The sequence below is a fragment of the Mauremys mutica genome, chromosome 9 (assembly GCF_020497125.1).
Source record: "Mauremys mutica isolate MM-2020 ecotype Southern chromosome 9, ASM2049712v1, whole genome shotgun sequence".
NCBI lineage: Eukaryota > Metazoa > Chordata > Testudines > Geoemydidae > Mauremys > Mauremys mutica.
Genome location: NC_059080.1, coordinates 25,670,293 through 25,681,446, shown reverse-complemented (window position 1 = coordinate 25,681,446; position 11,154 = coordinate 25,670,293). Strand labels below are relative to the sequence as shown.

General features: G+C 51.2%; 1 protein-coding gene across 3 annotated transcripts in view; it reads left to right on the top strand.

Moving 5' to 3' along the window:
* Positions 1-689: 689 nt before the first annotated feature.
* The window catches only part of LOC123377941 (phosphatidylinositol 3,4,5-trisphosphate 5-phosphatase 2-like), a 29,603-nt gene continuing 19,138 nt past the window's right edge, over positions 690-11,154 (top strand). For 2 of the 3 annotated variants that reach the window (XM_045031317.1, XM_045031319.1), the window contains exons 1-6: positions 690-847; positions 1,700-2,300; positions 8,081-8,144; positions 9,369-9,507; positions 9,821-9,974; positions 10,445-10,585. In XM_045031317.1, coding sequence (XP_044887252.1) covers positions 2,164-2,300; positions 8,081-8,144; positions 9,369-9,507; positions 9,821-9,974; positions 10,445-10,585 — 635 coding nt within the window. In that variant the 5' untranslated portion in view covers positions 690-847; positions 1,700-2,163. The remainder of the gene's footprint in view (positions 848-1,699; positions 2,301-8,080; positions 8,145-9,368; positions 9,508-9,820; positions 9,975-10,444; positions 10,586-11,154) is intronic. The other variant, XM_045031318.1, reaches the window with a different exon arrangement.

Here is an 11,154-nt window from a genome sequence, read left to right as displayed (position 1 = left end):
AAGCTGCAGTATAGACGTAGCTAGACTGATGGGAAAATGCTTGTGTCAACCTATCTACCACTGCTCGGTGAGGTGGTGTTCTTACAGCAATGTAAAAACCCCTTCCATTGCTGTAAACTGTGTCTGTGCAGTGGATTATGCTGCATAGCCACAGTGACCTAGATAAGCCGCTATAGTCCCCGTAGTGCAGACATGGCCAATGAAAAGAAAAGTGTAGACTGGTTGTGGGAAAACATTTCAAGCCAGCAAGCTGTGCAGTGACCTCCCCAGGGTATGGGCTGGATGCCTCAGTGCCTGAGACCTTTTGAACTATGCTGAAGAAAGCACTCAACAATGTCCAACAGGAGACAACCCTGCCCTGGCTCCTGGGAGAGAAGCCGGGTGTTCCAATGGGCCGTTTCCATTGCTAACCCTGAGGATTCTGTGAAGCAAAGGCTAAGACACTGCCAGGACTCACTCAGAAGCTGGCCCCCTGAGGGGCTCTCTGGCTGCCTCTCCCCACAGGGTTGGGGCTGCCTTGCAAACAGGGCTGCCTCCTGAACCACTGGAGTTGTGAGAATGGAGGCAGCATGTGAGTGCTGCACCCACATGACTAATACTGGCTTCCTCTAGCAGAGCGGCTGCTGCTGCGCCTGCTGCAGAGTGACTGAACCTGGGGGAGGGGGAGCGAGGAGGCTGGTCCTGACAGCCACGGAGGAGAGGAAAGTGGTGAGAAGAAGGAAGAGGAGCACAAGCAAGAGAGCCACACTGTGCGGAGAGGAGCCAGGCCCAGCTGTAGCCAGGTGAAAGACGGAGGACCCATCCAGCCGGCAGGGTGATGCTGTTTTTCCTGCTCCATGGGACATTGGTAAAGAGCCACCGGAGAAAGTTTTCCTGGGCCCGGGTGTTCCTGAGGGGAGGACTGTGGGGGCCTGGGCTAAGCGTCCAAGCTTAGTCTGGGATGTGTCCGGCTTTGGTGCAGCAGCTAGGGGTCCCGCAGGGAGCTGCAGCAGGCTGGGGTGTGTGCCTGGTGTAGTCAGGAGACAGGGGCTGGGGGGGAAACTGAAATCATCAAGTGGACATTTAGCACTCAGCACAGCTACCAGCAGCTAGCAGGGCTCAGTCGGCTTTCTGGGGTGCACAGGACTAAGTTGCCCAGGGAGTGACTGAGACCCCCACAGGTACAGGGTATGGGCTTCGTGTGCTCCAGAGAAATGGCCCAAGCTCTGGATGGGGCATATGTTTGGAGAGGTGCCTGTATGGAGTCTGCCTGGGTGTGTCCTGGCTAATGAAGTGAATGGGCCCTGTCCTTAGGCTGCTCCCTGGACAGACCCCAGGGCCAGGGAATCCCAGCATGGAGACCCTTTGCCATGGGACCAGTCATTCTGAGGGAACTCCCTCCCCTTCTGACTGCAGCACAGATCCTGCTCCCTAGGACAATCCCAAGGAATCCCAGGCTGAAACTCAGCTCCCCCTTCTAAGCATCCCTATTAAAGGGAGGTTGCTTTTATTGGACTCCTGTACAGAATGGGTCTCCCTGTCATCCAGTGATAGGGTCACATTCACTGCTGCAGAGATTGTTCAGGCTCTCACGGGGACCATAGGCTCCTAACAGAAGACCAGGCAGGGGCCTGGCAGCTCCCTGGGGTAGACGGTTACTGGAAGTCGCTGCGGCAGAAGTGCGATTACTGACCAGCCCCTTTGTCTTTACCTTTCCCAGATCGTTCCCTCTCCTGTCCAGCAGGCCCGACGGAATGATTTGAGATGAAGAGTGTACCAGCGTTCTGGACAACCAACCCTCCTCAGCAAACTTCAGCCCCATTTGGCTCTGCTTGGACCAAGTTAAATGTTTGTGGGGGTTCCGCCTGGCTCGGTTCACATGGTCGTGCAGATCCAAGGCAGGGTCCCCTAATGGGCGGAACAGATGAATCAGAGACCACATACAGGACATGCAGATTTGAAGCTGACACAGCTGTGTTCTGATCTTCAGCCCCTAATTTATCCAAGGGCTGGGAGCCCTTCTCACCTCACTGCCTCTGTACTGAACCCTGTGGCTTGGACCCCATTAGTCTGGCCTGATCACTGACAGCAGCTGCTGATCCCAGAGCTTCTGTGGCAGCAGGATCACTAGGGTGGACTTGCCTTTGGGGACAACTTTCAGTCCATGCCCAACTGGTGCAGAGAATGACAGCAGCAAGCTGGTATCACCGGGACATCAGTCGTGTTGTGGCTGAGGATTTGTTGGCCAAAGCTGGGAAGGATGGGTGCTTCCTGGTGCGAGACAGCGAGTCCGTGTCTGGGGCGTACGCCCTTTGCCTGCTGTAAGTGCCCATCTCACTTCTCATCTTTGTCTCTCTCGGTCCCTTTTCCTTTTTCGGGTTCTGACACCTGTCACTTACAAACCTGCTTGTTCTGCCAAAAGGCTTTGACCTGAGGCCCAAATCTCCAGTGCCCAGACCCAGGGTGAGAAGCAGGCTGAACCTGGGTGAATGATTCCTGGAGAGATCTCTCTGCACCTCAGGCTGGTGCCAGCCTTTCTAATCCCTTTTGTCTCTGACGGTGCGCTAAGACTCCTTGGATCATTCCTGGAGAGGTCAATAGGGAATAATGACAAAGAGAAGCCCTTTTCTAACTATGGGCCACCGGATCCTATGGTGTAAACATGCACACATGCTCACACATTGCTGTGAGAATCTGGCTATGGTGTCTCCAGGCTGCTCATTGTGGAAGTGACTAATAATATTGCTGAGCACTGATAGCCTTCAAAGCTGTGCGCAGACATTAACCAAGCGGGTAAGGATTGTATCCTCAGATGGGGAAACTAGGTACAGTGAGGTGAGGTGACTTGGCCAAGGGCATAGGGTGAGACAGTGCCTGAGTTAGATTTAGCCCCCTGGAGTCCCTGGTTCCTAACCAATGCTCCAACCCCTAGATCACAGTGCAGCTGTATCAATGGAATAAGCATGAGTCTTTCTAGTGGAAGTAACTACACAGCCTGACTGTAAGACAGTCCTGGCTACACCATGAGCTATGTAGCCTGGGAACCCTCTTTTCTGAGAAGTGGGCAAATGAGATATACCCATCACCACCGGCCCTTCCTCATGCAGGGGAAAATCCTGTTTCTAAGGGGGCCTGGAGTGCAAGTGGCTTTGCCTGGTTTGTAAGCCAGCAGCCCTGCTCTGGGAACAGGATCTGTGATATGTGGCTACAGAGGCAGTGACTCTTGGGTGTGATTCTCCATTCACACCATGTTCAATTCATCAGTGTAAGGAGGAGCAGAATCAGGTCCTTACACTCCAGAGAGCCTGCCTCAATTGTGTCCCCATCCGTCCTAGCAGAGTCTGCCTCTGATGTGGGTGTTCAGTGGAGTCACTGTGCACTGTGTGAGACTGCAGGACCCTGCTAGTGCTGTGAGTGAGGGAGTGAGTCACCCAGGCGGGTGCAATCCACCCTCTGTAAAAACAAAGTCACCCCAAAACTCAGCAGCAGCCAGACCACAGAGCACAGTTAACTCTTTAGATTCCAGGGCACAGAGATCCTTTAAATGTCCATCCCTGGCATGGGAATGTGTTTGCTAAGTCCTCAGCCATGCGTGGCACTGCACAAAAAGGACAGGTCCCTGAGGAGGACAGTACGTGCAGGTAACTCAGAGTGGAGTTTTGATGGGGGCAGCCGATTCTCCCCATGCGCCATGTAATAGTAATCCCTCTAATAATTCACTCTGCACTAGGTGATCCCTGGTACCCAGACCCTACTGATGCCCTGAAATCTAAAGTGGCATTCTGCTCTAAACATGCCTGTATACAAATGGCAAATGTGGAATGTTATGTTCATTGTATTTTAACTCCAGTTCATACTAGCTCAGTTTGGAAGTGAAAAGCTGTCGTTTTTTTTCTAGCAGCCAGCGCTGCAAACTCCCCTGGGATCGGAGAATTGTGCTGGGCTCTTTCTGGCTTATCAGCAATATGGTTTTGCAATTGGCTAGTTAGTTAAGAATTGTGTGGGTGATGAAGGAGCTACCACTGAGGTAGCTCCCTCTACTCTAGCTGCACTGGTTCCCGTAGGCTTTACAGGAGTAAAAGACTGTGAAAACCAATTTGTCCCTGAAGTTAGCAGATCTGACTCTGATGTGCATGGCGCTCAGATCTGGTGAGTAAGCAGGAGCCATTTTTATACAGTCACATTTCTGATCGTAACCACAATTTAAAATTTGCACTAGCAGACAGAGCAAGCTGTGCATGTGTGCAAGGACTGGACTAGCAGGGACTCTGTAGGTCAGGGCTGAGTGCACTGGCAGATCTGTGTGGGAGCTCGGGGCTGGACTAGCCAGGGGTGCTGCAGCTCTGGATTTGAACGTAGTAGCAGGGCTCTGCACTGCATTTGGCTAACCAGTGCTGTCCAATTGATTGTATTCCTGAGGACAACATTGTATCAGATTTGCCTAAACATGGTTTAAAGCCTTTGACTGGAGATTGACTGCTGGGTGTGATCTGAGTGGGCAGGTGTCCCTTTGTGCTGTCAGAGACTGAGCTGCCACATTGATCCCGACTCCCAACCAAGTCACACGTCTGCAGAACTCACTGAAAGCTCAGCTAGTAGTCAGGCTGCTGCAGGAATAAGATGCTTTTCCTTTAAGAGTCTTGGAAGGATGCCGTTCCATTTCCGATGATTTTCCTGGCCCAGAGCATGGTACAAATTACAAACACATGGTCCTGAGGAGAGTGGGAGGCGCAGTGCATGCTGGGGATTTAACCAATGAGCTGCTCAGACCCCCAGAACTTGCAAGGACTTAGATACTGCTATGAACTTTTTCTCTCCAAAGCTCTTGCCTTGGCTCTGAGTAGCTGTGGGGTGTTTGGGCTCCCAGAGAAGGACATCCTCTCACTAGCCCAGGCCTAGGCTGTCCTTTTGTGGGCAGTTTAATTCACACTTGAACAGGAGTGGCCACATGAGCTACAGAAAGTCTGGCTCTTCAGCACAACACCATGGATCAGTGTCTGCTTCCTGTGGCCTGGCTGTCATAGGTGTGCTTAACCCTGCCCCCGTCATGTCCAAAACCACATTTTCAACAATCAGAGTGGTAGCCGTGTTAGTCTGTATCAGCAAAAACAACAAGGAGTTCTTGTGGCACCTTAGAGACTAACACATTTATTTGGGCATAAGTTTCGTGGGCTAGAATCCACTTCATCAGATGCATGGAGGGGAAAATACAGTAGCAGGTATATATATATATATACACAGGACATGAAAAGATGGGAGTTGCCTTACCAAGTGGGGGGTCAGTCTAATGAGACAATTCAATTAGGGTGACCAGATGTCCCAATTTTATAGGGACAGTCCTGATTTTTGGGTCTTTTTCTTATATAGGCTCCTATTACCCCCCACTCCCTGTCCTGATTTTTCACACTTGCTGTCTGGTCACCCTAAATTCAATTAACAGTAGAATACTACGAGAGGAAAAATCACTTTTGTAGTGGTAATAAAGGTGGCCCATTTCAAACAGTTGACAAGAAGGTGTGAGTAACAGTAGGGGGAAATTAGTATGGTGAAATTAAGTTTTGTAATGACCCATTTACTCCCAGTCTTTATTCAGGCCTAATTTAATGGTGTCCAGTTTGCAAATTAATTCTAGTTCTGCAGTTTCACATTGGAGTCTGTTTTTGAATTTTTGTTGTTGAAGAATTGCCACTTTTAAGTCTGTTATTGAGTGTCCAGGGAGATTGAAGTGTTCTCCTATTGTTTTTTGAATGTTGTAATTCCTGATGTCAGATTTGTGTCCATTTGTTCTTTTGCATAGAGACTGTCCGGTTTGGCCAATGTACGTGGCAGAGGGGCATTGCTGGCACATGACGGCATATATCACATTGGTAGATGTGCAGGTGAACGAGCCCCTGATGGTGTGGCTGATGTGGTTAGGTCCTATGATGGTGTCCCTTGAATAGATATGTGGACAGAGTTGGCATCGGGGTTTGTTGCAGGGTTTGGTTCCTGGGTTAGTGTTTTTGTTGTGTGGTGTGTAGTTGCTGGTGAGTATTTGCTTCAGGTTGGGAGGGCTGTCTGTAAGCGAGGACTGGTCTGTCTCCCAAGGTCTGTGAGAGTGAGGGATTGTCCTTCAGGATAGGTTGTAGATCTTTGATGATGCGCTGGAGAAGTTTTAGTTGGGGGCTGTAGGTGACGGCTAGTGGCGTTTTGTTACTTTCTTTGTTGGGCCTGTCTTGTAGTAGGTGACTTCTGGGTACCTGTTTGGCTCTGTCAATCTGTTTCTTAACTTCACCAGGTGGGTATTGTAGTTTTAAGAACACTTGATAGCGATCCTGTAGGTCAGGGGTTCTCAAACTGGGGGTTGGGACCCCTCAGGGTGTTGCAAGGTTATTACATGGGGGGTTGTGAGCTGCCAGCTTCCAACTCAAACCCTGCTTTGCATCCAGCATTTATAATGGTGTTAAATATATAAAAAAGTGTTTTTAATTTATAAGGTGGGGTTCGCACTCAGAGGCTTCTTATGTGAAAGGGGTCACCAGTACAAAAGTTTGAGAACTACTGCAGTAGGTGTTTGTCTCTGTCTGAGGGATTGGCGCAAATGCAGTTGTATCTTAGAGCTTACTACTGTTACGCACACTTACGGTTACTCACACCTTCTTGTCAACTGTTTGAAATGGGCCACCCTCATTACCACTACAAAAGTGATTTTTTTCCTCTCCTAGTATTCTACTGTTAATTGAATTGTCTCATTAGACTGACCCCCCGACTTGGTAAGGCAACTCCCATCTTTTCATGTCCTGTGTATATATACATATACCTGCTGCTGTATTTTCCACTGCATGCATCTGATGAAGCGGGTTCTAGTCCACGAAAGCTTATGCCCAAATACATTTGTTAGTCTCTAAGGTGCCACAAGGACTCCTCGTTATTTTCAGCAATGGCAGCTAATTTTAGGTGGCTCAGATTTTGGATACCCAAATTGAGACAGCTTGTGCATGAGCATCTACAGCTTCTGCTGATGCCAAATGGAGCTGCAGGGACTCAGTGCCTCTGAAAAATCAGGCCCACTGTACTTCAGCTGAGACCCAGAATTGGAAGCATCTGTAATCAGTGGCCTCTCCTGAAAACTTTGCCCATAAAGTCCTTTTGTGCTTGGCCTGTCACTTGAGGAGGGAGGGAAATGTGTCACTCAAACCCTCCCTCCACAAACCAGGAGTGAGGCCTTGAGTCAGAACCAGTATCCAGCTGCAATGGCCTTGTAGGGGGGTTCTTTGGCCAAACAAGGATGTTTATCCAGGTGACAAGCCAGTTAGCTTCAGGCTTCAATGGGGGCAGGGCATACGTCCATCAATGGGGCTCCCTGTTGTGTGGCCTGGGTTGGGAGCAGCTACTACAGCTTAGAGCCTATGGTGATAATTTTATTTCCAGGGTTAGAAGCTTAATTTCTCTGGCCCCTTTGTCCCAGGTACTAATTATGGGTAATGCTCTGAGAGCCAATTGGGCCCTTTATCACAGTGCTGGGGATCGTTGGCTGCTGCTCCCAAATGGGACAGAAACTTATGATGTATTTGTGTTGTGGCAACACCCAGAGGCCCTGTTGGGATGGGACTGCACTCACATACACATGGTGAGAGATAGTCCCTGCCTCAGGGAGATCACAAGCTCCCCAGACAAGACAGAAGCTGGGAGAATGGGAGTATTATTGTCCCTCATTTCCCTGAGAACAACTGGTTTCCAGATTCATCCAGATATAGCTGAGCTCATGGGTGCTGCTGTGATCCCTCCCTGCCTTCCTAATGGGCTAACGGCTCTTCCCACCGTCACTGGCCCCCTCTGACTGTTAGACCCACAAGGGTGGAAATCTGGTGTTGCTACCTTGTTCTGTAAAAGCAACAAAGAATCCTGTGGCACCTTATAGACTAACAGACGTTTTGCAGCATGAGCTTTCGTGGGTGCATCTGAAGATGCATCTGAAGAAGTGGGTATTCACCCACGAAAGCTCATGCTGCAAAACGTCTGTTAGTCTATAAGGTGCCACAGGATTCTTTGTTGCTTTTACAGATCCAGACTAACACGGCTACCCCTCTGATACTTGCTACCTTGTTCTGTTTCCTCCTAGGTTCCAGAGACACGTGCACACCTATAGGATCCTGCCCGATGAGGAGGGGCTGCTATCTGTGCAGGTGGGTGGAGTGGGGTCCACTGGCTGCAGGTGGGAAGGAGGCAGCTGTAGCAGAGATGCCCCAATCACTAGTATTGCTGTCCCTTGAATCTCTCTCCTTCGGGTATGTTTAAGGCACTTCTCTCCATGGCCTTTAGGTGTGGAGATCCCCTGTTGGCTGCGTGATTTGGGGTTTGCACAGGAAGCAGATGTGGAAAGGTCCTGCCTCTACCCTCTACTCTGCAGGTGCAAATGGGAGGGACACAGCACTGGCCGCATCTGGGGATGGGACTAGGGGGTATATGTGCCTCCCTTCCTGCTGGGAGCCACAAGCTAGCACTGTGGTTTCCTTTCAGCATGAGACACCTGCAGTGCTCAGAGCCCACAGGATGTGTTTCCTTTGCACAGACGCAGTGCGTCACAGCCTCACACGCATCTCTGGTACGGCCTGGCACTCAGTGACAGCCTGGGAACGCAGCTCTCTGGCCACTCCATGCTGATGTTGCATGCCTGCATTATATGTTACGGTCATAACTGGGGTGGCTCTAGAGAGACATCTACTCCTCCCCATTTCCTTTCTGACCCACCTTCAGTTTCAGCTGGATACAGGATTCCTGTCCTAAACTGCTGTGTGGGACTGGGTAACAGCTCTCAGAAAACAGTGATCCCATCCCATCCCAGAAGTGTTCCCTTTTAAGTCCTGCATGACTCCACCCACTCAGATCAGACCTTGGCTCTTGGCATGTCCCCACTTCTCCCCTTACTTGTGCCAATGGCACCAGCCTCCATGACCCTTTGGGTCTTCCTCCCGTTCCCATCTTTCTGATGGCTGCCAGGTTGCCCTGTTGTGTGTGCAATGATCTCCCTGTCCCACGGCCCCCATCCTCTCCTCACTCAAATCTCTCCTAAAGACAGATCCCATGAACAATGACCCACGTTAGGCAAACTCCCTCCCTCCCCAGCACAATGTCAGGGCAGAGGAGAGAAATCTAAGGCTGTTTAATGTTCTAAGTGAGCACCACCACCCCCAGCTCCCCTGGGTCTTGTGGAGTGTAAGTTCCTTGGGATGGGAATGGTCTTCCATTGTACCCTGAGCCAAGTCAGGCTCATTAGCTGCACCCAACAGAGAGATATTGTATCATGTTCCTAATCCTAATCCTTCCTGGGCTGGCTGCAGGATGCCGTGGGTATCCAGAATCTGGGGTGGGATCTGCCAGAGCAACAGCCATTCTTCTTCTTCCCTTAGACCATACAGGGCATCCAGGCCAAATGCTTCCGCACCCTGACTGATCTAATAGGGGCCTACCAGCAGCCCAACAATGGCCTGGTGATCCCACTGCTCTACCCTGTGAACAGAGCAAGAGAGCCAGTGGATGAGGACTCTGGTGAGTCTGGAGGGACTGGGGGGTGCGTGTGTGGTGAGGGGAGCATTTGGGGGGCTGGATGAAGCCATGGGCTAGGGAAGGAAATGAAATGGGGGGATGTGGAGGGTGCAGATCAGCCATTCAGATCCCCAAGAGAGTGAATTATAGTCTCCACAGCACCTAACTGTGCCTGGGGGTCATGGCTTAAATGGGGCATAACATTCCACTCACCCCACACCCCGTTGACCCAGCAATGGGGAGATCAGGGGTGAGCTTGGGGGAGGGGAAACTGGTTACTTTTCTCTCTTAAGATGCTGTGCCTTTGTGTTTGCAGATGGTGAAGATGGCGGAGCCAGCCACCCTCCAAGCCTGGTGCCTCACAGTGGGAACATCGTGGGCAGCACCAGTGGGTGGGTTAGTGCTCAGCCAAACAAGGCCCAGATATCTCAGCAGCTGCAGCTGAGGCTGCAGGAGCAGGTTCACAGCAGGTACTGCCTGGCACCTCCACACCTGTCACAGAGCAGGTAGCAAGCCCTATATTTTGGGATGTCCAGAGGCTGCTGGAGTGAGTTACCAGTGTACGTGTGAGGAGAGCTTCCCTTCCTGCTATGGAGAGTGGAAACTGTCCCATTGGGAAGGGCGAGGCCACAGCAGTGAGGGGGGGAATTGGACAGCTCGATTAAAGGACACAGTGGGGGCTGTACCTCTAGCACCTGCCTTTGCCCACAGGTAGCACTAGAACACCCCTTTTCGCCCAACCCCACATGGTGAGAGTGAGATTGGAGAGCTCGGGGTGACTGGCAGCCAGCCCTGTCTTTTCCCTGAAGTCTGCAATATCCTCTGACTTTCCCCGTCGTGGTGCCAGGGGCAGTACCCGCATCAGCACAATGCGGGGCAGGCAGCTGGAGCTCTCAATAAGAAATTCACTCCCACGCTCACACATCCCCACCTGTTGCAGCCCGGCCAGCGATTTCATGGGATTCATGGCCGAGTACCTCAGCCACCATCTACAGCTTGACCTGGAGGCCCTGAGGAATGGGAACCTGCAGCTGAGACACCTGAGCACGGCCTTAGTGACCGCCTGCCGTGGGCTGCACAGGTGAGCAATGGAGAGAAAGGAATTGGGCTGGGGATAGACTCATCCTAAGTCAGAGGCAGAAAAGCCCCATGAGGTCCTAGGGCTGGGTTGTTCTTTCCTGTCTGTTCTCTAGAGACAGGATGTCAGGTTTCTCTAGAGACAAGACATCTGTCTCATATCCGGCCCTCACAGTCCTTCCTCTGGGCATCTCATCTGTGTTGGGTACAGATGCTGTCTGCTACTTTAAACGCTGGCAGGCTGTTCTCTGCTGGGTAAAATTGGCATCTGCTGCTTTGAATACCTTCCCCTAGGGGGGTCTTGTATGTGCTGGGTACAGATGGAACCTGCTGCTTTGCCCTTTTACTTTGGCTCTGTGTCCTGCAGCCAATGAGGCAGAAGAAAGTTCCCCTGCGAGAAGGTAGCTTGCACAAGGCCTTTGCTAGGAAGCCAGGCCAGTTCCTGCATCCAGAGCACCTGGAACCCACTGGCCTCCACAAAACCCCTGTATGAATTTCTTCTTGTGTGGATGCTGGGGGAGTGTGGTTCGCTGAGCTCATCCACAAGCTGAGAAATCTCCACCCGGAAGGTCT